Below are 21775 nucleotides of genomic sequence, written 5' to 3'. Positions count from 1 at the left end.
GATGGATCTTTTACCCTCTTTAGGTATTGCAGCTACCACTGCTTTCTTCCAAGATGTTGGTACTTCTCTTAAAATACTGTTAAAACCTTCCAGATCTTTATCACTTTTTCCCTCCTAGCTTCCAAAGTTCCACAGGAATAGCATCTATTGCTGGGGACTTTCCTGTAGATTGGTTACATAACACCATTTTTATCTCATCTCCTCCTATCCTAACTGTTAATCTGATATTGTCAATATACATTTTATCCTTGACAGATGGATTCGGTCCTGATCTCGGAACTGACTCTGCTGTTACTACAGCTCGCGCCAACCAAAAACTCTCAAGCTTCACCTCTACCCAAAATCCCTCTCTGTCAAGTACCTCAGATCTCATTTGCCGCTTTCTGAAATGGCCATGTCTTGCTTCTACTCTCAAACGATAGAGGATTTAGGTAAATTGTTCTTATAGAAATACACTACGTGCAAGAAAAAACAGAAAAAGAAACGAGATAGAAAAGAATATAAGTATCATCATTGATACTTTTCCCCTCTACACTTCGGTGTATTCTCAACTATCATTGGCGATAGTTCTCCCATGTCTCTATCGTAGTTTATATTTATCTGTACATGCTTGCATATATCTAAATTATCACCGTTGATAGTTTTTCTTTCCTTCTTTCTTTCTTAAAATATATAAAAATGTAAGTAAAAAATTATATCCTTTTTGATCTTGGTTTCCCTTTCTTGTTTGTGTGGGTGAGCTTTGTTTAGCAGATCTACCTAGCTATTTTCTCTGTTGACATGGCTGACAAGGGTAAAGGTCCCTCTGGCTTCAAAATATACCAGAACTGTGAAAATCTGAAGAGGGAATTTTATGGCCATTTACAGTGTGTATATTGTCTTGACTCTCACCATTTACAGGAAGATTGCAGCATCTGCCACACCTTCAGCCATGGCACTTTAGTCGAAAGGCAGAATAAACTTATTTTAAAATGACTTCTCCATCTTCTTCATCCTATGCTGAAAAATCAAAAAACCAAGACAGATATTTCTTATTTTCTATCTCCAGCAGATAAGGCTTCACCAAAGGCTGAAGGGAGAAGTCTTTCGGTTCCAATCCCCCCCCCCCCTAGGATCCGAAACCCAAAAAGTTGAAGACCTCTGCTGCGACAGTTCCCATGGAACTATGAAGGCCTCTGAATGCATGTTGGCACCAGAATATCAACAGCAGACACCTATCACAATTTCCAGCCCTTCAACAACAAAGGCCTTGATAGAGAAAGTGACTACTGCTTCACCAGACAAGACTAAATTACCTACAACTACCTACTCTCCTTCTGTTGATCCCTTTTATTGGGGAACTCCCTGAGGTATTTTTTTTTGCAGAGGCCTAAGTCCCCTTAAGTGTCGTCCATCCATTCCACCAAATCCCTTTCAGAACTTGACATGGAGAGGCTAGTGAATAAGATCTTATGGGCTACAGAGCTTTCAGGCCCCTCTTCTGTACTGACCCCTTCGGGTATTGGTGCTAACACTTTTATGCCATTAACTACTCCTCCTCTAACCTCCTCAGAGATCTTAGTGCCAGGGGTTCTGGGACAGAGGACTCTGCATTGGCTCTGGAGCTGCTCACTTCTTTGACTGGTGCTGGTAGTTACCCCTGAACTGTTCAGTTGTTTCTGAATCAGAGACCTCCTGGGGGGATGTGGCTACCCTGCTGGTTCTGGGGGGCAAGTTTTGACTCCAGGTTTTTTGGAACTGTCTTAATCTGAAGCTCAGAGGAGCAAAGTTAGTTTGGCTTCAGCTTCAGTCTCGAGGATCGGTTCTTCAGAGGGGAGAGTGACCCCAGTTCCGAGGCAGTCCTTCTGTGATGATCTTCGTGTTTCACTGTTGGAGTAATCACCTGTTGGTTATCCCTGCTGTGATAGCTCTCGGCTGACCTGAATACCAGAGTCGATTTTTTTTGCATCGGCTGCTGTCTGACATCAGGTCGTCAGTGCTATAAAGCAAGGCAGCCGATGTCATTACATCAGTCTTTCTTGCAGTGGAGCCTGTAGCTGAAGCAGTTCATACGAGTGCCAGTCGGTCGCTACCAGAAGTTGCATTTCAGCTGAAAATGTCTAAAGCTAATTGCCCCATTGGGGACCCTTTCTTCTTGCACTAACCAATGTCTGAAAAAGTTAACCATTGTCTCACCTGTGGAAAGCAGATCCCACACTGAGACTTCCATTCTTACTGCGTCACTTGTTTAGGCCTAGATCACAATGTCCCTAGTAGCTGGATGTTCTTCGTGTTTCACTGTTGCAGTCATCACACTCTGGTATTTGGGCTGACTGAGGGCTACCTGCAGGCAGATAACCCGAGTCTTGGAATTTCTGCATCAGATGCTGTTACCGCTACCATGACGTCAGGTTGTCATGGGTAGAAAACATGCAGCTGATGCCATTACATCAGCTTTTCTTGCCGTGTGGGAGCCCGAAGCAGAAGCAGTTCACAAGTGCTGGTCGGAAGTTTCAAACCTGAAGTCTTCTAAAGCTAAGTACCCCGTTGGGGATCCTTTTTTCTTCTCTAACCGATGTCAGCAAAAGTTAACAATTGTCTTGCCTGTGGAAAGCAAATACCTCACAGAGATTTTCATTCTTACTGCGTCATCTGTTTAGGCCCAGACCACGACGTTCCTCACTGTAGGTTTTGTGCCTTGTTTAACACCCGGACTATTCATCATCGGGCTATCTTTGTCACAAAATTCTTTCGCTCTCATTCTCCTTATTCTGAAATGGCTTTGATAAGCCATCCGACTACCGATCTGAAAAAACGTAAGGATAAAGACAGAGATAGGTCCAAAACTGCCAGCGATGCGTCCATTAAGCTAGTCACCAGTCCGCCAGTACTCAGGCGCTTTCTCAGCCCCTGATACCCACTTTTACAGATTCACAGGCCTCTGCTGAGACCCATTCGGAGTTCGGTATGCCGTGAGATGCTTCTTCGACCATGGAACCTGTGGATGTCTCTACATTGGATGGGTCTGGAGCCGCTGTGCAGGCACCGGCTTCTGAGGGTGTATTCCAACCTCCTGATGTTTCCATTAAACCAAATGCTTCGGTTTTGACTAAAACTACCAAGTTTCTTAGGCCCAGAGTTCATACTATGCCTAGAAAACCGACTACCAAAGCACATGCTCAAGCCCCCATGCCACAGAAACAAATGCTTAGAATGGCTGAAGACCTTATAACTTTAATTAGGGGAAGCCAGCCTTTCCCTCTAGAATCAGAAGGAAAATCAATTCTTTGTCTTTTACAGACCATGAGTCCAATGGCTCTGATCCCTCTGATTACCAGGACATTCCATTATCTACCTATGAGGATTCAGATGCAGACAAGTCCATTCCCTCTGCCTCTCCTCCAGAGGACTTTTCTTTTGGTGAAACCTTGCATACTTTAAGAGAGCATTTCCACTGGGAATGCCAGGACTACCCTCAGTCCAAAAAGAGACTCAGAGAATTTTTAGACTTGCCTCAGCACAGGCCTCTAGCTATACCCCCTGTCCTGGACATTGAATTCCATGAATGCATCATCTACAGTCTTACTCCTGATACTTTACCACAAGCTCCTAGAAAGTCTGACAGGTACTACAGAGTACCTGACTCACAAATTTCTCTTTAAAAATCCCAGTGCTGATCAAAATACTATTTCCCAGAGACCCAAAGTCATTAAGGCTACTACAGCCAAAAACCCTACCCCATTGGACAGGGATTCTAGAGCTTTAGACAGATGGGGTAAGAAGGTATATACCTCTGGCAATTCAAAGTCCTGATGGTAAGAGTGGCAGTTTCACATGTTGAAGTACCAGCAGCATATTATGGAACTAATTAAACAAAAAATGTTGTTGCTTCCAGATTGTACAGAAAATAAAGATTTACAAGAGGTATTGCATTCTGCAGACCAAGTTAGTAAACATACTTTGCAGTGTGGTTTTGATGCCTTAGAAGCATCTTGCAGGGCTGCTGTCACTGGGTCTTACTGAGAAGGCATGCTTGGCTGAAGGAGCAAATCTTGCTAGACCATTTCAAAGCAAAATTACTAGATGCTCAATTAAACCAGGAAAGATTGGCGCAAAAGCAGAAGTAGTTCATAAAAAGATGAAGCTATGCAAACTGTTGATTTCTTACAGGTGCAGCCACCTAGATTCAGTAGGCATTGGCGTTCTAAAAATTGGTCCTTTCCAGTCCCTCCCAGGCATTCTCAGTGTAAACCCAGGGGCAACAGGCCACCAAGACTACAGTCTTGGGGTATGCAGAGATCTAAACAATGGAGTGCTCCCTCCTCTAAAACAGGAAGTGGTAATCCACCCACTTATGGAAGAAGTTCACAATGACTTGGGCCTTGCTGGGGAAGTAAGATAAACAAGTACTTGCACCCCTAGGAGGAAAACTCACCCTGCATGCAAAAAACTAGATGTCCATTACCAAGAACTGATGGAATCTGTATCCCTGTGATACAATGTTTAGGACCCACTTCCACACACTACCCACTGGTTTAGATGAAGGTCTGGCAACCTGCAAGGGGATGGCAGAGGCTCAAAAGCAAGTACTTTCTCTTCTCAATATCAGGGCTATTCAACCTGTGCCAGTAGAGCAAAGGGGACATGGTTTCTACTCCAGATTGTTTCTGGTGTCCAGAAAAGAGGGCTCTTGGTGCCCTATCCTAGATCTGTCAGTTTGCAATACCACCTTGGTGGTCACAAAATTAAAAATGCTGACTCTGCACCAGCACCTTCCTATGCTATCCAAGGATGCCTGGCTAGTCACCTTAGACTTAAAAGAAGCTTATCTGCACATCCCCATAAAGGAGTCTTGTAGAAAATATCTACATTTCAGGGCAGGCTTTATGCACTATCAGTTCTCTGCACTTCCCTTTGGCTTATCTACTGCACCCAGGATATTCACAAAGTGCCTGGCTCCAGCTATTGGTTACTGCAGGCAGAGAAATATTCAAATTGACCCATACTTGGATGATTGCCTGATTCAGGTGGACAGTCAGAAATTGCTACTTCAGCACCTGTCATTTGTAAAGAGACTTCTAACTTCTCTGGGGTACAGCCTCAATGAAAGGAAATCACAACTGGTGCCCAGCCAAAAGATTGTATTCCTGGGAGCAAGCTTGAACACAACTTCCCAGATGGCATTCCTAACACCAGAAAAGCAGGTTTATTTGATAAACTACTTCAAACTAACAGCCACCAAAACCCAGTTATCTGCAAAAAAATTCTGCAAGCCCTAGGGTTCATGGCCTCATGCATTCTACTAATTCCATATGCAAGACTGCATATGAGGAAACTTCAATGGTACTTAAGGAAAGTCTCTGGTGTCTTCTGAGAATGTTGACACCAGAGACTGATAGGAATCAGTGTTTCTAAGGGCAGAGTTCCTTTGGTGGGCAGAGGCATGCAACCACAACAAGGGACTTCCTTTCACTCAACCCCTCGCTTCTCAAACCCTGACAACAGACGCATCAGACTATGCATGGGGGGCTCACATGGCAGGCAAATGCATTCAAGGCAAATGGAGCCCAGGACAAATTCCCCTGCATATCAAGCAAAGATAAATGTTAGCTGTACAGAATGCTGTGACTGCCTTCAAATACCTTATCCTTCCAGGACAACTCTGGATAAAGACAGACAACACCACAGTTATGTGGTACATAAACAAGCAGGGGGAACACATTCCTACCCATTCTGCAGGTTAGCCATAGCTCTGTGGAACACAGCCTTGAGCAAGCAAGTGCACCTGCAAGCTCAATTCCTACCAGGCAAACAAAATTCACTGGCAGACGACTTAAGCAGAAATCTGTTGGACCCACAAGAGTGGAAGCTGGACCCCCAACTCATTCAAACTTCTAATCCATAGGTGGGGGACTCCAGAGGTGGACCTCTTTGCCTCCCCCCTAAAACATCATTTGAGCAAACTTTGCACCAGAAATCCCCACAGCCAAGCGTGTGGCTTATTCATGAATACACCAGCAGCAAAACAGGTGATGGACATCATCCTTGAGGCCAGAAGGCCTAGTATTAGGAAATCCTATTCAGAAAAGTGGAAAAGATATTGTTCTTGGAGCCAGTCTCATGGAAAGGACACAGCTGTGTCCACCTTACTTCAAATCCTGGATTACCTAGCAGAGCTATTCCACAAAGGCCCATCCTTCTCATCTATTAAAATTCATGCATCTGCCATCTCAGCTCATTACAACACTGAGCCACCTCTATTTTCACACCCTCTCATCAAACAGTTCCTGAGCAGAGCTAATAACTTAAGGCCCCCGAGGAGAGCACCCACCCCTGACTGCGACCTTAACTTTCTACTAGAGAAGCTCACACTTCCCCCTTTTGAGCCTGCTGCTGCAGCAGAGTTAAAATTCCTCTCTTCTTGTTGAAGTGATGGCTAGAAGTAAGGCAAGAGTGTCCGAGTTACAGGCAGTAATGGCTGTGGAACCCTTCAATGTTAAGTTGTCAATCTCGCCTTCGTTCTTGCTGGTTGGGATCAGAGCCGATCCTCAGCTCCGACTCAGCCTCAAGCCAGTAAACAGCTCTCGAGCTATTGAAGATGGCCATCCCTTATCCCATGATGCCTAGTGCTAGCTACCCAGATCTCATTTGCCGCTTCAGCTGCGAGGTTCGTGGTACTGGCTCAGACTCGTATATTTTTCTTCTACTACCTTTTCAGTCAGACTAGGGATTTTTTTCTGTCCTTATTGTATTTGTCTAGTAGTCGCTAACTAAAACGAGTTCTGAAAAGCCCACAAAAAAAACACTAAACTATCAAAACTAGTTAGAGAGTTCTTCCCCTCCCCCTCTTCCTGTCCGATAGCTTATTCTGTAGAATTTTCTTCCTTTTCCTTGTTTTAGGTAGCTGTTTTAGTTAGAGGCTTCCTAATTCCTAAAAAAATAAATAATAAGATACAGTATACTACAAGATAAGGCTATGTCTTATTTGTGGTTTGTGTGGTAGTGTTTACTGTTAGTTTAGTGGTATTTCTTATTGTGTATTATGTCTAAAAGTGTCGGGATTCAAGAAGTGTGACTCATGCTGTTAGAGCAAGAGTCTTTCAGGTGTACAGCACCTAGACAATAGACGCAAGAAGTGTGCCCATCTTTCAGAGACATCTTCTATCTGCCATGCATTTAGCCCAAGAGTTCTGCAGGAGCACAAGAATAAACTTATTTTGAGAGGGCTGCTTAAGCCTCAGGACTCACCGGCCAAGACTTTGCCAGTGAAGTCTCCTAAACTGGCCAAATCGTCGGCTCCCAGCTCAGAGCCGTCATCAGTCCAAGGCTTACCTTCCACTTCGGTTTCGTCCGGAACCGAGGAGACTGCTTCCTCATCGGCTCCAATAGTCCCCTCAGAGCCGTCAAGGACTCAAAAAAGACCAAGGTCCCCTTCATTAGAGTCCATTCATTCGGCTACTTGGTCTCCCCTCCTGCAAAGTGACCGTAGTCATAGATCTTCACACTGCTCTTGGTCCTCCAGGCTCTCAGACCATGATATGGAGAGAGTGGTCAGCAGGTTATTGAAGTCGCAGGCACTTGCCAAAATGTTGTCCAGCCCTCCTCAACAGGTGTCGGCTCCATCTGTTTCTGTCAATGTTCCTCCTCCGACTCCATTGAGCTCGGAGCCAGAGTTTCTTGGAGTTCGAGTCGTGGAACCGTCGGCTCTGATAACGATCTCTCCTTCAGATCCGTCGTCGGCTCCAATCCCTTCGATGGGGCCTTCCATTGAGGGATCTGGGCGCAGAGACTCCCTCGTCGGCTCCAAGGGGGTGAGTGGCATCGGACCCTTGTCCGACCCCGCTCTCCCTCTCGGAGCATCGGCGCAGATGAGCTTGGCACCTACATCAGCCTTGGAGCCATCTCCCTCGGTGTGGAGAAGGATTCTGGTCTCCTTGGAGCCGGTGCCTTCTTTTCATCGAGGCAGGGATGCCTTCGATGTCATGAGTGTGCTGGCCTCTCAGCCAGCTCCACCTTCGACCCCACTGGCTCCGTCCCCCGTAGTGCCTGCGTCGACCTCTGCCCCTCCTCCAGACCCCAAGCATGGGGAACCAGTGCTTCAGGGCACCCCATTGGGTGTTTCCTCTTCTTTTGAGGGGGCTCCTCTGAATGATCAGGGGAGGCCTCGGAGGAAGTGCAAGAGGAAGCACATCGACTCCCCCGAGCCTGTCACTTCGGATACGGATTTGGATGAGTCGGAAGGGTCCCCGAGATCCCCCTCTGAAGATGTTTCCTTTTTGGACATCCTAGAAATACTTAAGCAGAGGGGGAACTGGAATACCCTAGCCCTTACCGAGGACAAATCTGTATTCCTGGATGAGTTCGGTTCCTGACCTTCCACCTCCTGGGTTTCTCTGTCCTTCGATCCACTAATGTCTGTGGTGGCTCGAAGGGCACGGTCAGCCCCGGATACAGTGGAACCAACCCCGAGGAGACCAGGCAAGTTTATTACTGCACCCCCTGACAAGCAGTTCCTTACTAAGAGTGTTCCTGTGGATGCCATGGTGGTAGCAGCAGCCACTAAAAAAGAGTTAGCGGAAACTTCTTCTTATGTCCATCCTCCTAACAAGGAGTCTAGGACCATGGGCAGATATGGGAAGCGAATGTTTGCTTCAGCAACCTTTTCCATGAGGTCACTGAATTACTTATGCCATTTTACCAGGCTTCAGAGGGATCTCCTGAAAGAGCTCGAGATACCCTGCAGGATCCTTCAGCTGAAGGGGCTCAGGCTAAAGTGGCCTCTCAGCTGGCAACCCTTAACTCAGTAATCGACTCCTCCATGAGGCTCATTTCCTATGCAGCCGATGGGGTGAGTAGAGCCGCAGGCACAGGAGTGGCACTTCGGAGACATGCATGGATGCGGCTGTGTAATTTTACGGAACCCTTCAGAGTGTCATTCACCAACACTCCCTTTGACGGTTCCTTTGTCTTTCACATGTGGTCCAAAAAGACTCTTACCAGGTGTGAACAGTAAGGCAAGACTCTCTCTCTGCCATGGGAGTCCATTTTTCCACTCCCTCTAGACCATACCCCAAGGGTCAGAAGAGTGGAAAGATGTGGTTTCGGAAATCCCAGGGATCTTCGCCTGACACACGTAGTGATTTTTCCTCCAGGGGCAGAGGAGGAAATAATAATAACAGATGCCGCCCTCGTGGCAGAGAGGGTCCACAGAACCAGGGCAGTAGAGAATCCTTCTCTGACAAGCCCTTCCAACATCCCTGAGGGGTTGCCCGACTGAAAGTCTTCCCCCGACTGCCTCCAGAGACGGACATTGTAACCAAAAGCCTGGCTAAGCATAACGCAAGACAAATGGGTACATTCAATAATATCCGGAGGTTACAGAATTCATTTCGTTCAGCCCCCTTTACAGTCATGCAAGTCCCTCCCAGATGTTCCACCCAATCTGAGGGACCAAGCAGTTATAGAACTTTCAAAACTGCTAGAAAAAAAGAGTCATCCAGGAAGTCTTGGCAGACCAACATGGATCTGGAAGTTACTCAAGGTTTTTTTTGGAACCAAAAAAAGGAGACTGGAGACCTATTTTGGATCTCAGCAGACTGAACAAGTCTGTTCAAAGAACAAAGTTTTGGATGGTCCCGCTACAGTCCATTCTACCCTTTCTGGGTCAGGACAATTGGATGTGCTCTATAGATCTCCAGGATGCGTACTATCACATCAAAATGGACAGACGCTCCAGGAGGTTCCTTCACTTCTGGCTGGAAGCCAGTCATTACCAGTTCAGAGCTCTGCCCTTTGGTCTCACCACAGCCCCCAGGGTGTTCACCAACTGTATGGCAGTGGTCACGGCTCACCTGAGGCATCAAGGATTCCAGGTGTTTCCATATCTAGATGATGCCTGGTAGTAGCAGTAAGGAGCCAGTCAACTCCTTCAAGCCAGGGACTATACAATCTCAATTTGCTCCCATAAATTTCGAAAAATCTGCCTTGTTGCCCTGTCAGTCTATTACTTATATAGGAGCAGACTTGGATACAAGGAGCATGTCCACAAAGCTACCCTTGGACAGGGTGTCCACTATTCGCCAGCAAGTTCATGTCCTCATGCAATGCAAAAGAGTGCAAGTCAGGTACGTCCTTCAAGCTCTAGGTTCTATGGCAGCGGCAATTCTTCTGATTCCCCCAGCCCGCTTCCACATGAGAATCCTGGCTTCTGTTCACGCAGTGGTCCTTTCAACAGCTCCCCATGTCTCACATGATCATCCGCCAGGAAAGGTGCCTTTTGCATGCTTCTGTGATGATGATCTCCCCACTAGTGATTCAGGGCAGACCCTTCATTCAGCCTCCTCCGGTTGCTACAGTGACCGCAGATGCCTCCCTGATAGGGTGGGGGGGTGGCATTATCAGGGAAGGACAGTCCAGGGCACTTGGCAGGCTCATGAGTACCATCTGAATATAAATGTCCTAGAGATGAGAGCCGTGCTCCTAGCATTGCAAGCTCTTCAGGACTCTCTTCCTTCTGGGACCATTGCAATTCAAACAGACAACATGTCAGTGGTGTGGTACATCAACAAGCAGGGGGGAACCAGGTCCTACCCCCGATGTCGAGAAGCCCTCAGACTCTGGCAGTGGGCGATTTCCTCCCAACGATTTCTGATTATGCAATGTACATCCCTGGGACGTCCAATGTCAGTGGACAGGCTCAGCAGAGCTATTCTCATGCCTTACGAGTGATCTCTGAATCAGGTAGTTGCTGATTTAATCTTCCGCAAATGGGGTCAGCCTTGCTGCGACCTTTTTGCCACCCCCTTCAACAGCAAATGCAACAGCTACTTCTCCCTTCTTCCGCTTCCTGGTCACCCTCCCAGAGACGCTCTAGTCCACGATTGGCCTCATGGACTTCTTTATGCCTTCCCTCAGCTTTCTGAATGAGTTTCAGTATCAGGGGAAACAATGTCGTTAGGTTGCAAAATGATTCTCATTGCCCCATACTGGCCTCAACAGATATGGTTCCCTTTTCTGCACCATTACCTTCTCGAGCGGCCTTGGACTCTGATGCAGCCCGCCTGATTGATGAATCAGTAGGTCTGGAATTGGATCCAATCCCTTCAAATCCTCCAGCTCACAGCTTGGTAGCTCCACTTCCAACCTTAGCCAGGCTTCCCAGTATTTCCCCGGCCATTCGCAACATTATTGTTTCCTCCCATAAGTCTGCCACTAGAAGGACTTACACTAGTAAATGGAAACGTTTTTCTTGTTGGGCAGAGGATAGAAATATAGATCCCTTCACAGCCCCTATCCACTAGATCTTGGAGTTCCAAACAGAACTCTTTCATTCGGGGTCCGCTTCTGCTACAATCAGGGTTCAATTAGCAGCCATTTCAAATTTCCATGTCGGTTTTTGTAATGCCAACATTATGCCTCATAAGCTATGTAAAGCATTTCTAAGAGGGGCTACTCTTCTTAGACCCCCAGTGAGAGATCCCCCTCCTCCTTGGGATCTTAATTTAGTACTAACCTCATTAATTATGCCCCCTTTTGAACCGGCAGCTTCCTGCTCTATTAAGTTTCTATCTTGGAAGAGACTCTTTCTGGTAGCTATTACTTCAGCCAAACGTGTGTCTGAACTTCAGGCACTATCCGTCCGTCCTCCATACTTAGAGCAACCCTGTCCTTATGAAATACTGAGGACTAACCCTTCTTTTCTTCCAAAGGTCTGCTCAGAAAACAATTTGAATCAGTCTATAGACTTACCTGTGTTTTTCCCTAACCACACCAACAAGGCAGAATACAAGTTACATCAACTGGATGTTCATAGACAGTTGCGTTTCTACCTGCATAGGACGAAGGATATAAGGAAGTCTGACCAACTTTTCCTTTCCTATGCTCGGGGCAAACAGGGTCTCCCAGTTTCCAAAGTGACCTTATCCAGGTTGTTGTCTCATATCATTACCTTTGTTCCTTAGTTGGTAGATAAAGACTTGCCAATCAAACCGAAGGGTCATTCTACCAGGGCCTTAGCCACCTCTGTAGCCTTCCAGTCTAGGTTGCCCATGGATTCTATCTGTGCCGCTGTTATGTGGGCAAATCCTCATACCTTTATTTCTCATTACAAGTTGGATGTGGTCTCCAGAAGTAGAGCTAGCTTTGGTTCCACTGGTCTGAAGAGTCTGTTCCAATGAGCCACACAGGATTGTAGGTGCTAGGGACGCTGTCCCAACCAGCAAGAACGAAGGCGAGATTGACAACTTAACATAAAGAAGTTATGTACCTACCATAACATTCCATGTTAGTTGTCTTCATCTCACCTTCTTTCTTGCGTCCCCCCCCCTCCATCCCCCTATCCTGTTGAACCAAGAGAAGTTCAGTTTTCACTGGCTGAGTGTTTCCTGGTTTGTTTCCTTTACTGACTTAGGTATGTTTAACCATTTGTTTGGAGGAGTTTTCTTCCTATAGCTGTCCTACTGTCTATGTCTGGGTTAGCTATTTCAAATGAGATCTGGGTAGCTAGCGCTAGGCATCATGGGATAAGGGATAGCCTCGAGCCAGTAAACAGCTCTTGAGCTATTGAAGATGGCCGAGTCGGAGCCGAGGATCGGCTCCGATCCCAACCAGCAAGAAAGAAGGTGAGATGTAGACAACTAACATGGAACGTTATGGTAGGTACATAACTTCTTTTTATTTTCCATGTGGACAGGGTTTCCCTCAGGACTAACCAATCATTTATGCACAAGGTGGTATCTAGTGTGGCTTTATTCTGAGGATTAGGGGAAAAGGTGGTAAATGGATGGATTGGTTTAAAGGGGAAAGGATTCTGTACTCCTTGGATGTGCACAGACAGCTCAGGTTCTACCTTAACAAAACTAAACCTTTCATAAAATTTCAACAGCTGCTAGTCAGCTTTGCTACAGGGGCATAGGGCAAACTCATTTCATAGCAAACCATTTCCAAATGGGCACACTGCATCCATTTCTCTTACAAGCACCATGGAAAACCTACCCCACTGGGGATCAGAACTCATTCCACTAGAGCTACCTCAACCTCTACAGCATTTCTCAGGGGAGTCCCTACCAGGGATATCCTGGAAGCTGCAATCTGGATTTAGAAAAAGTAGGTAAGTGGTAATGTTTGGTAAAGGTGTGTACAGAACTCCAGAGCTGGATTTGCCACAGCAGTCTTACAAGGCCTGATAGCCAGCCCCAATACTTCTTCACTGCCTCCACCCTTCCTCAGCTTTGGGAATCAACCCAAGTGTGATGACTGCAACAGTGAAACACAAAGAACATACTACAGTTGCGTACACTTACCATAAATGTAGATGTTCGAGTGTATTCACTGTTGCAGTCCTGGTTACCCTCCCTCCAGCCCCCTGACCTTTCTATTCTTTCTACCTATCTTCTTTTTAGCCATATCTTATGGCAATGGTATTTACTTTTTACTGGAGGTGTTCCACACCATGTAATTGCTTCCTATTTTGGGGGCTCCTGACATCTGGGGCAAGAAAAACTGATGTAATTGCATTGGCTGCATGTTTTGTACCTATGATGACCTGACGTCATGGAAAAGGTGACAGCATCCGATGCAGAAATCCCAAGACTCTGGTATTCGGGCTACCTGCAGGCAGATAACCCAAGTGTGATGGCTGCAACAGTGAATACACTTGAACATCTACATTTATGGTAAGTGTACACAACTGTACTTTCTGTGCCCTCTTTAATGTGAGAACCATTCACTATAGAGCTCTTTTTGCAGACAGTTATGTTTATGGTCAATCTTCACATTCCAATATGGCATCCATCAGCCAACAATCTGTGGAGATTCTGAAAAAGTGCAGAGAGACAGTCCCCACAAGCCTAAGCCTTCCGACAACACTACTGCTAAGCTGGTCATCAGTTCTGTGGAATTCAGTGAGGTGCTTTCGCAGCCCCTGATGCTCGATTTGATATCTATGCAGGCCTCTGCCGAGACCCTTTCGGAGTCCTGTATGCTGCAGAAATCTTCTTCGTCTTCCGAGCCTTTGGCTGTCTGTGCCTCGGTTGGGTCTGGAGCAGCGATGCAGGCACTGGTTTCCAAGGAGGCCTTTCACACTACTGAATCTAGACAAAAAATGACGTCTTCGCATCCGACTACCATTTCTCTCAGACCGCCGGATTCTCTCAGGCCTAGAAGCCAGGCCACTCCTAGGAAATCTGCTTCTAGCCACCATCTTGTTACTGCTCCACCACCCCAAGCGCAAATGCTTAAAATGGCAGAGGATCTCATCTCCCTTATCCAGGGTAGTCAGGTCACAACTTCTAAAAGGAAAAGGTACCCTTCTCCAGAAATTATGACAGAACAGGATTCTGAGGAAACTGACTATTCAGTTTTTGAAAAGGAACAGCATCTCTTAACTGCTTATGAGGATTCAGATGCAGAGGAATCCATCCCTTCTGCCTCCCCTCCAGAGGATCTTTCCTTTGGGGAAACCCTTCATTCCCTCAGACCATGGGAAGTCTTGAGATTCCCACTGGAAATGTTCCCTAAGAAAAGACTTAGGGGGGATGGCCAGAGGTCTGTGCTAGGGCAGGGGTCCAGAAACTCTCTATTTTAGAAGTAGGGGCTAAGCTGGATTCTTGGAAATCATCATCCACTGAGGCCCTCCCTAGTGTGCCAATAAACCTGATGTACTGCAGAGTACCAGATTCTCACAAATACCTGTACAGAAATCCTGCTGCAGACCCAGAGGTCATTACACAGGGACTTAAAGGAGATAAGACTAGTTCTGCCAAAAATCCTCTTCCTTCTGATAAGGACTCCAGAGCTCTGGACAGATGGAGTATAAAAGTATACACCTCTGAAACCTTAGCTATTAGTTCCAAAGTGTGTTGTTGATATTTTAATATATGGAACTGACAAATGAGTGCTCTATTAAAACAGAAGGTTGCTACCTTTCCTGACTGTGCCAATTCAAGAGAGTTAGCAGATTTACTGCACTCTGCTTGTCAAGTGGCCAAATACTCATTACAATATGGATATGACACACTAGAAGCCTCTAGCAGGGGAGCAGTGACAGGATCTGTTATTAGGATACATGCATGGCTGAAGGAATAACCTCTCTCTGATCATGTCAAGTCTAAACCTATTGATGCACCCCTAGATAAGGAGTGCTTGCTTGGGGAAAAAGCAGAAGAGGTGCTTAAAAAGATGGAAGATAAAGCAAACTCTATGCAAACAGTAAAATATTTCTTTCAGGTTAAACATTCCAGATTCAGCAGGAACTTTGTATGCACTGGCCCTTCCCTGCACCTAGCAGACAGTGACAGACCATCCAGGCCCCTATCCCAAGGCCAGCAGAGAAGCAAACAGAACTCCCTGCCTAAGAGACGGAAGTAGTTTATTAAGCCAACCTTCTATGGCAAACACTCACAATGACTCCCTCTGCCCTCCCTTCACTCATCAAAAACTAGTAGGAAGACTCTCCCTCTTCAAAGAAAATTGGCTTTCTGTAACAAAGGACTGATGGAATTGGGAGTTCATTGAAAGTGAATTTGGATCCCTGAAAAATGATCTTTAAGACCCAAGAGGGTACCCAGACTTACCTCCAAATCAGTGGGCAGAGACATTGAAACTCGTACAAACTCTCATATCCCAGGGGGCAGTAGAACCTGTCCCCTCAGATCAAACAGGCAAAGGCTTTTATTCCAGACTATTCCTTGTTCCCAGAAAAGAGGGCACTTGGCACCCCATCCTGGATCTATCCATTCTGACCACCTCCCTGGTGGTCCCCAGATTCAAAATGCTAACTTTGCAGCAGCTGCTGCCTATACTAACAAAAAATGCGTGGCTAGTGACCCTAGACCTAAAATATGCCTACCTCCACATCCTCATCAGGGAATCGTGCAGGAAACTCCTGTGCTTCACAGCAGGCTCACAACACCTTCAGTTCTCTGCAATGCCCTTTGGGAGCAGTAGATAACCCAGAGTATTCCCCAAATGCTTGGCCCCAGCCATAGTATTCTGCAGACAGAGAAGTATACAGATTTGCACCCTGCCTGAATGAGGCAGTCATCCTCATCCAGGTAAGGGTAAAGAAAAGCTGCTCCATTTTCTTTGATTTCTTCTTCTTGATGGTGAACCCTAGGTAATTTAGGAGTGATTTGACAAAGCAAAACCCCACCAGGAAGATCATTTTCTTGGGAGCTGTGCTAGACACAGCATCCCATATGGCCTTCCTGTCCCCAGAAAAGCAGAGCTTCCTGCTTCTCTACTTTACCCAGCTGCCTTCCAGAAGTCACCTCAATCCGAGGAAGTTCCTGCAAGCCCTGGGATACATGGGATCTAACATCCTTCTCATTCCTCTGGCCAGGCTTCACATGAGAAAACATCACTGGTATTTAAAGAACCTTTGCCCCTTATACATGGCCAGGCTTCACATGAGAAAACATCACTGGTATTTAAAGAACCTTTGCCCCTTATTCTCAGTCCCTAGAGACCTCTCTCCCTCTGATCCCATGTATGTTTGCCCACCAGAGAAACTCTGGTGCTGAGGCCTGTGCCAGGAACAAGGGTCTTTCCTTCATCGTCCGCCCTTCCGGCCAGACCATTACCACCAATGCCTCAGACATTGCTTGGGGTGCTCGCCTAGCAGGCAGGTGTACCCAAGGTCTTTGATGGCAGTACAGAAGGCTCTGACATCTTTCATTTCTTTCTGATTGGGATGCCCAGCAACTTCACTTGCACATCAAACCCCATCTCAGGCCAGGGGTTCTCCTTATACCACATTACTCTGGGTCCCCTCCATTTGTTGATATAAAAACAGACACCAATCTTACCCCCTGTGCAGGTTAGCCATGAGCCTCAGGTGTAGAGCCATGGAGGTGGCTGTAAGCCAAATTGCCCAATACCTACCAGGGGTCAACAACACCCTGGCAGACCACCTAAGCAGAAACTTACTGGATCCCCATGAATGGCAGCTCCACAGAGAAATCTTTCTGGAAATTACTCAGGAGTGGGGGACTCTGTAAGTGGATCTCTTTGCCTAGCAGCCCAACCACCAGCTGCAAAAGTTCTACACTAGGAGGTGATACTCCCTGGTACAGAAGTGGATGCCTTGTCCTTCCCCTGGAACTCCCTCTGTGTACGTTCCCTCCTCTGCCCCCTTTCTCCCTTATTTTGATCAGTACCTTGGGAATGAGACCAAAGGCCATCCTCATTGCTCCAGATTGGCCCAGACAGCATTAGTACCCCTTACTGCGCCACCTAACCTTACAGCCCTCCAAGCAGCTTCCCCTGATCTCAGACCTCTTGACTCAGGTGAGGGGGAAGATATTGTACCCCGACTTACAGACTCTTACCTTTTAAGGTATAAGCCATGCTGAAAGATTAACAAGGAGTCCCTGTTAAACAAGCAGGTCACAGACATTATCACAAAGGGCAGAAGGCCCAGCACCAGAAAATCATACGCAAGGAAATGGAAAAGATTCTGCTCCTGGAGCCAGTCCAAAGGGGGCAGTACCTCCCATCCTTCCATTCCTCTTATCTTGGATTACCTAGCCGAGTTGCTCAATAGTGGCCTCTCTTTCTCCTCTATTACAATCCATGCCTCAGACATTTCTACCCATTATGATTCAGACCCACCCCTCTTCTCTCCTTTAATTAAGCAATTCGTCAGAGGGACTTCTAATATCAGACCTCCCAGAAGGACTCCCACACCACTCTGGGACCTGAATTATGTTCTAGAAAAACTTACCTTACCTCCTTTCAAACCTGCTGCTTCTACAGAATTGAAATAGCTAGTAGGAAGGCAGTCTTCCAGGAGAGGTATCACCTCATCCAGAAGGGTACCAGAACTTCAGGCTCTCATGGCTGTTGAGCCCTTCATCATTTTCCATGCAGACAGGGTCTCCCTGAGGACTAACCCCTCCTTTATCCTCAAGATGGTATCTGATGTGACCCTCAACCAGGCCATACACCTATCCACCATCTTTCCCAACCATCAAAATAACCAGTAGCTGAGTTGTTTGTGCACATCTAGCGGGTGTAGAATTCTCTCCTATCTGGACCCTACTAAACCATTCAGAAAAATAGACCAACTACTTGTCAGCTTTGCCCCTGGGTCAGAGGGGAAACCCATTTCCAAATGGATATCACATTGTATCCATTTCTGCTATAGACTACATGGGAACCCCCCCCAAGTCTATCTGTACCCATTCCACTAGAGCAGCCTCCACTGCCACAGCCTTCCTCAGAGGAGTCCCACCAGGGACATCTTGGAAGCTGCCACTTAGGACTTAGAGGTAGGTCATAATGCTTTGTAAAGGTATGGATAGAGGTCTTTTTTCTAGGTCTAGGGCAAGGTTTGCCTCTGCAGTTCTGCAGGTCCTGCAGAACCATGCCTAGGACTCTAACCTATCTTTCCACCCCTCTCCTCAGCTCTGGGAATCCTTCGTGTTTCACTGTTGCAGTCATAACCTGTGGGAGAACATAGTACAGTTGTGTACACTTACCATAAATGTAGATGTTTGAGTGTATTCACTGTTGTAGTCCTGGTTTCCCTCCATCTCCCATGTAGTATCTTCCCCTAGGGGGACATTACCTTCCCACAGTGGCTTTTAGCCACTAGGACCACTTTCCCTAACCTGTCAGAAGCATAAGGAAATAAGGAAAAGAAAAACTGATGTAATGATGTCAGCTGCCTTGCTTTATAGCACTGATTACCTGATGTTACAGGTGATTGCAGCCGACACAAAAAAATTGATTCTGGTATTCGGGGCGGCTGAGGGATACCACAGCAGGGATAACCCACAGGTGATGATTGCAACAATGAATACACTTGAACATCTGCATTTATGGTAAGTGTACACAACTGTACTTTCCAGGCTCCCTTCCCTCTTCAGCGGTCTGGCCTTTGAGGCTATGCAGAGGGTCTATCTCTTGTAGAGACCCAGTTGGTGCCTTCCCCCTTAGGAATAACAGGACAGTTTCCTCCCTGTAGTTCTACTGCCTCTGCACTGTGACAGTACCTGTGCCTGTGAGACATGAGGCTTCAGCACCCACTGTCATCTTTTGATACCTCCCCAGATTATCCCCCTGAGGAGTTCTCTCAGTCACCAAGTGCTTCCTCTTGCACTTGGTGACTGATTCCTTGGGGGAATCCGAGGACACAGATTTTGATGAGAAGGAAGGGTCACCTCATCAAGATGTCTCTTTGGAGACATCTTGGAAATTTTAAAACAGAGGAAAGGTTTTGGGACTTCTGGCCACTCCTCTGAGGTATCTGTTTACTTGCAGTCTTTTGGCATCTGCCCATCTACCTATTGGGTGACTCTGCCTGCTGATGAACTCATTCAGTTGATTTCTTAGCAGCAGGCATGGAAGGTTCCAGACTCCATTGAGCCCATCCCCAAGAGACCAGACAAGATTCTTTCCACTCCAGAAGACAAGGAGTCTTGGGCTAAAGGATCGGCTTTAGATGCTGTGGTCGTAGTGGTAGTCTCTAAAAAGGAACTTGCTGTTCACCCTCCCAGTAGTGTGTCTCTGGCCATGGACAAGTTTAGGAAGTGAGTCTATGCTTCATCGAACTTCGCGATAAGGTCTCGGAGTCTGGTGAAATTAGTTAAAAAATTCAAATGGGATTTGATTAAGGAGTTGTCAGACACTTTGTGAAGCCACTTTCTCTTGGACTCCCTCAGGTACAGTTCCCGCCAGTTAGTCCCTTCAGCTGTATGGACACAAACAAATTGAGCGAGCAGCCTCATAGTCACCCTGGAGTCTTCTAGAGCAGCGGGTACAGGCATAGCCATAAGGAGACACTCCTGTGTATGCTTATGTGACTTTGCAGAACCATTCAGGTCTTTTACTTTTGACACAACTTTGTTTGGTCCTAAAGGAACACTGATGAAAGAAAATACCTTATCTAGGTGTGAGAAGGATACTAAGTCGCTTTCTGCTGTAGGTGTATGTTTCCCCACCCCCCAAAGGTCCTTTTCTAGGCACCAGAAGAATGGTGGCAAAATGTGATTCAAGAAATCCCAAGGGCCTTTCCAAGACGTGGAAAGAGAGCAGAGGAAGGAACCAAAATGGAAGGTGCCATCCTCATGGCAGGGGTGGTCAGCAATACCAGAGCTTCAGGGATTCTTTCCCAGGCAAGCCCTTTCAGCATTCTTGAAGGGAAGCCCAATTGTCTTCCTCTTTAGGCAGTCAGGGTACACTTATCCTTGCACCTAGATGTCTGACTAAATTTGAGAAAAAGATTCCTGGATGCAAGAAATCATATTCAGATATTATATCATTCCCTTTCCTCAACCTCTCCCCATTCAAAAGAAAATCCCTGATGTTCCACCCAATCTGAGGGATGCAGCAGTGCAAGAAATTCAGAAACTGCTGGACAAACAAGTCATCCAACAAGTCCCACCAGACCAAGAAGGATACGGAACCTACTCAAGATTCTTTTTATTGCCAAAAAAGATGGAACTGGAGACCACTTCTAGATCTCAGTTCTCTAAACAAATGGGTTTAGCAAGCAAAGATGTTCTTCATGTTTCACTGTTGCAGTCATCACATATGGGTTATCCCTGTTGTGGTTGGTATTCAGGCCGGCTGAGGGCTGAGTCAATGTTTTTGTGTGCCAGCTGCTATCGCCTGTAGTCTGATGTAATGATGTCGGTTGCCTTGCTTTATAGTACTGATGACCTGACATCAGTCTTTCTTGCCGTGGAGCCCGTAGCAGAAGCAGTTTGCACGAGTGCCGGTCGGTCGCTACTAGAAGTTGAATTTCAGCAGAAAACGTCTAAAGCTAAGTACGCCATTGAGGACCCTTTATTCTTGCTCTAACCGATGTCCGAAAAAGTTAACAATTCTCTCGCCTGTGGAAAGCAGATCCCACACCGAGACTTTAATTCTTACTGCATCACTTGTTTAGGCCCAGACCACGACCTCCCTCATTGCTGGTTCTGTGCCCTCTTTAATGCGAGAACCATTCGCCATAGAGCTCTTTGTAGACAATTATTTTCATTTTCTGTCTTCGAATTCCAATATGATGTCCATCAAACAACAATTTGTCGACATTCCAAAAAAAGTAAAGATAGAGACAGGCCACACAAGACTAAGCCTTCTGATGATGCTACCGCTAAGCAAGTCATCAGTTCTCCGGAATTCAGTGAAGCGCTTTTGCAGCCCCTGATGCCCAACTCTCTTTCTACGCAGGCCTCTGCCAACACCCTTTTGGAGTCCGGTATGCCAGAGAAATCCACTTTGTCTTCTGAGCCTTTGCTGTCTCTGCCTCGGTTAGGTCCGGAACTGCGACGTAGGCACCGGCTTCCAAGGAAGCCATTCGCACTACCGATTCTAGACAAAAACAGACAGATTCTGAAAAAAGGTAGTTGGAAGAGAAGATGATTGATTCTCTCAGGCCTAGAAGCCAGGCCACTCCTAGGAAATCTACTTTTAGCCACCATCTTGCTACTGCTCTACCACCCCAAGCTCAAATGCTCAAAATGGTGGAGGATCTCATCTCCCTTATCCGAGGTACTCAGGCCCCCACTCCAAAAAGGAAAAGGCATCCTTCTCCAGTAATTATGACAGACCAAGAGTCTATGAGAATTCAGATGCAATCAGATTCCTCAAACAGTTAAGGGATGTTCCTCTTCAAAAGCAGAATAGGGGAATCCATCCCTTCTGCCTCCCCTCCAGAGGACCTCTCCTTTGTAGAAACCCTTCACTCCCTCAAGGAACATTTTCAATTGGAATCTCAGGACTACCCACAGTCAAAGAAATGACTTAGAGAGTTTCTGGACCTGCCCCAGCACAGACCCCTGGCCATCCC

At 46.5% G+C, this 21775-nt stretch overlaps 1 protein-coding gene across 1 annotated transcript in view; it reads left to right on the top strand.

Moving 5' to 3' along the window:
* TP53BP2 (tumor protein p53 binding protein 2) overlaps positions 1 to 21775 on the top strand; it is a gene marked incomplete in the record, with an annotated part of 1836298 nt that overhangs the window by 1808855 nt on the left and 5668 nt on the right. Inside the window, 1 exon segment of the mRNA XM_044060198.1 lies at positions 19315 to 19511. Within this exon segment, the coding sequence (XP_043916133.1) occupies positions 19315 to 19511 (197 nt within the window).

The sequence above is a fragment of the Protopterus annectens genome, chromosome 1.part2, assembly GCF_019279795.1.
Source record: "Protopterus annectens isolate FY-2018-M chromosome 1.part2, PAN1.0, whole genome shotgun sequence".
In the NCBI taxonomy this organism is placed as follows: domain Eukaryota; kingdom Metazoa; phylum Chordata; order Ceratodontiformes; family Protopteridae; genus Protopterus; species Protopterus annectens.
The sequence above is the reverse complement of the archived record's forward strand: the minus strand, read 5'-3'. Positions and strand labels throughout refer to the sequence as shown.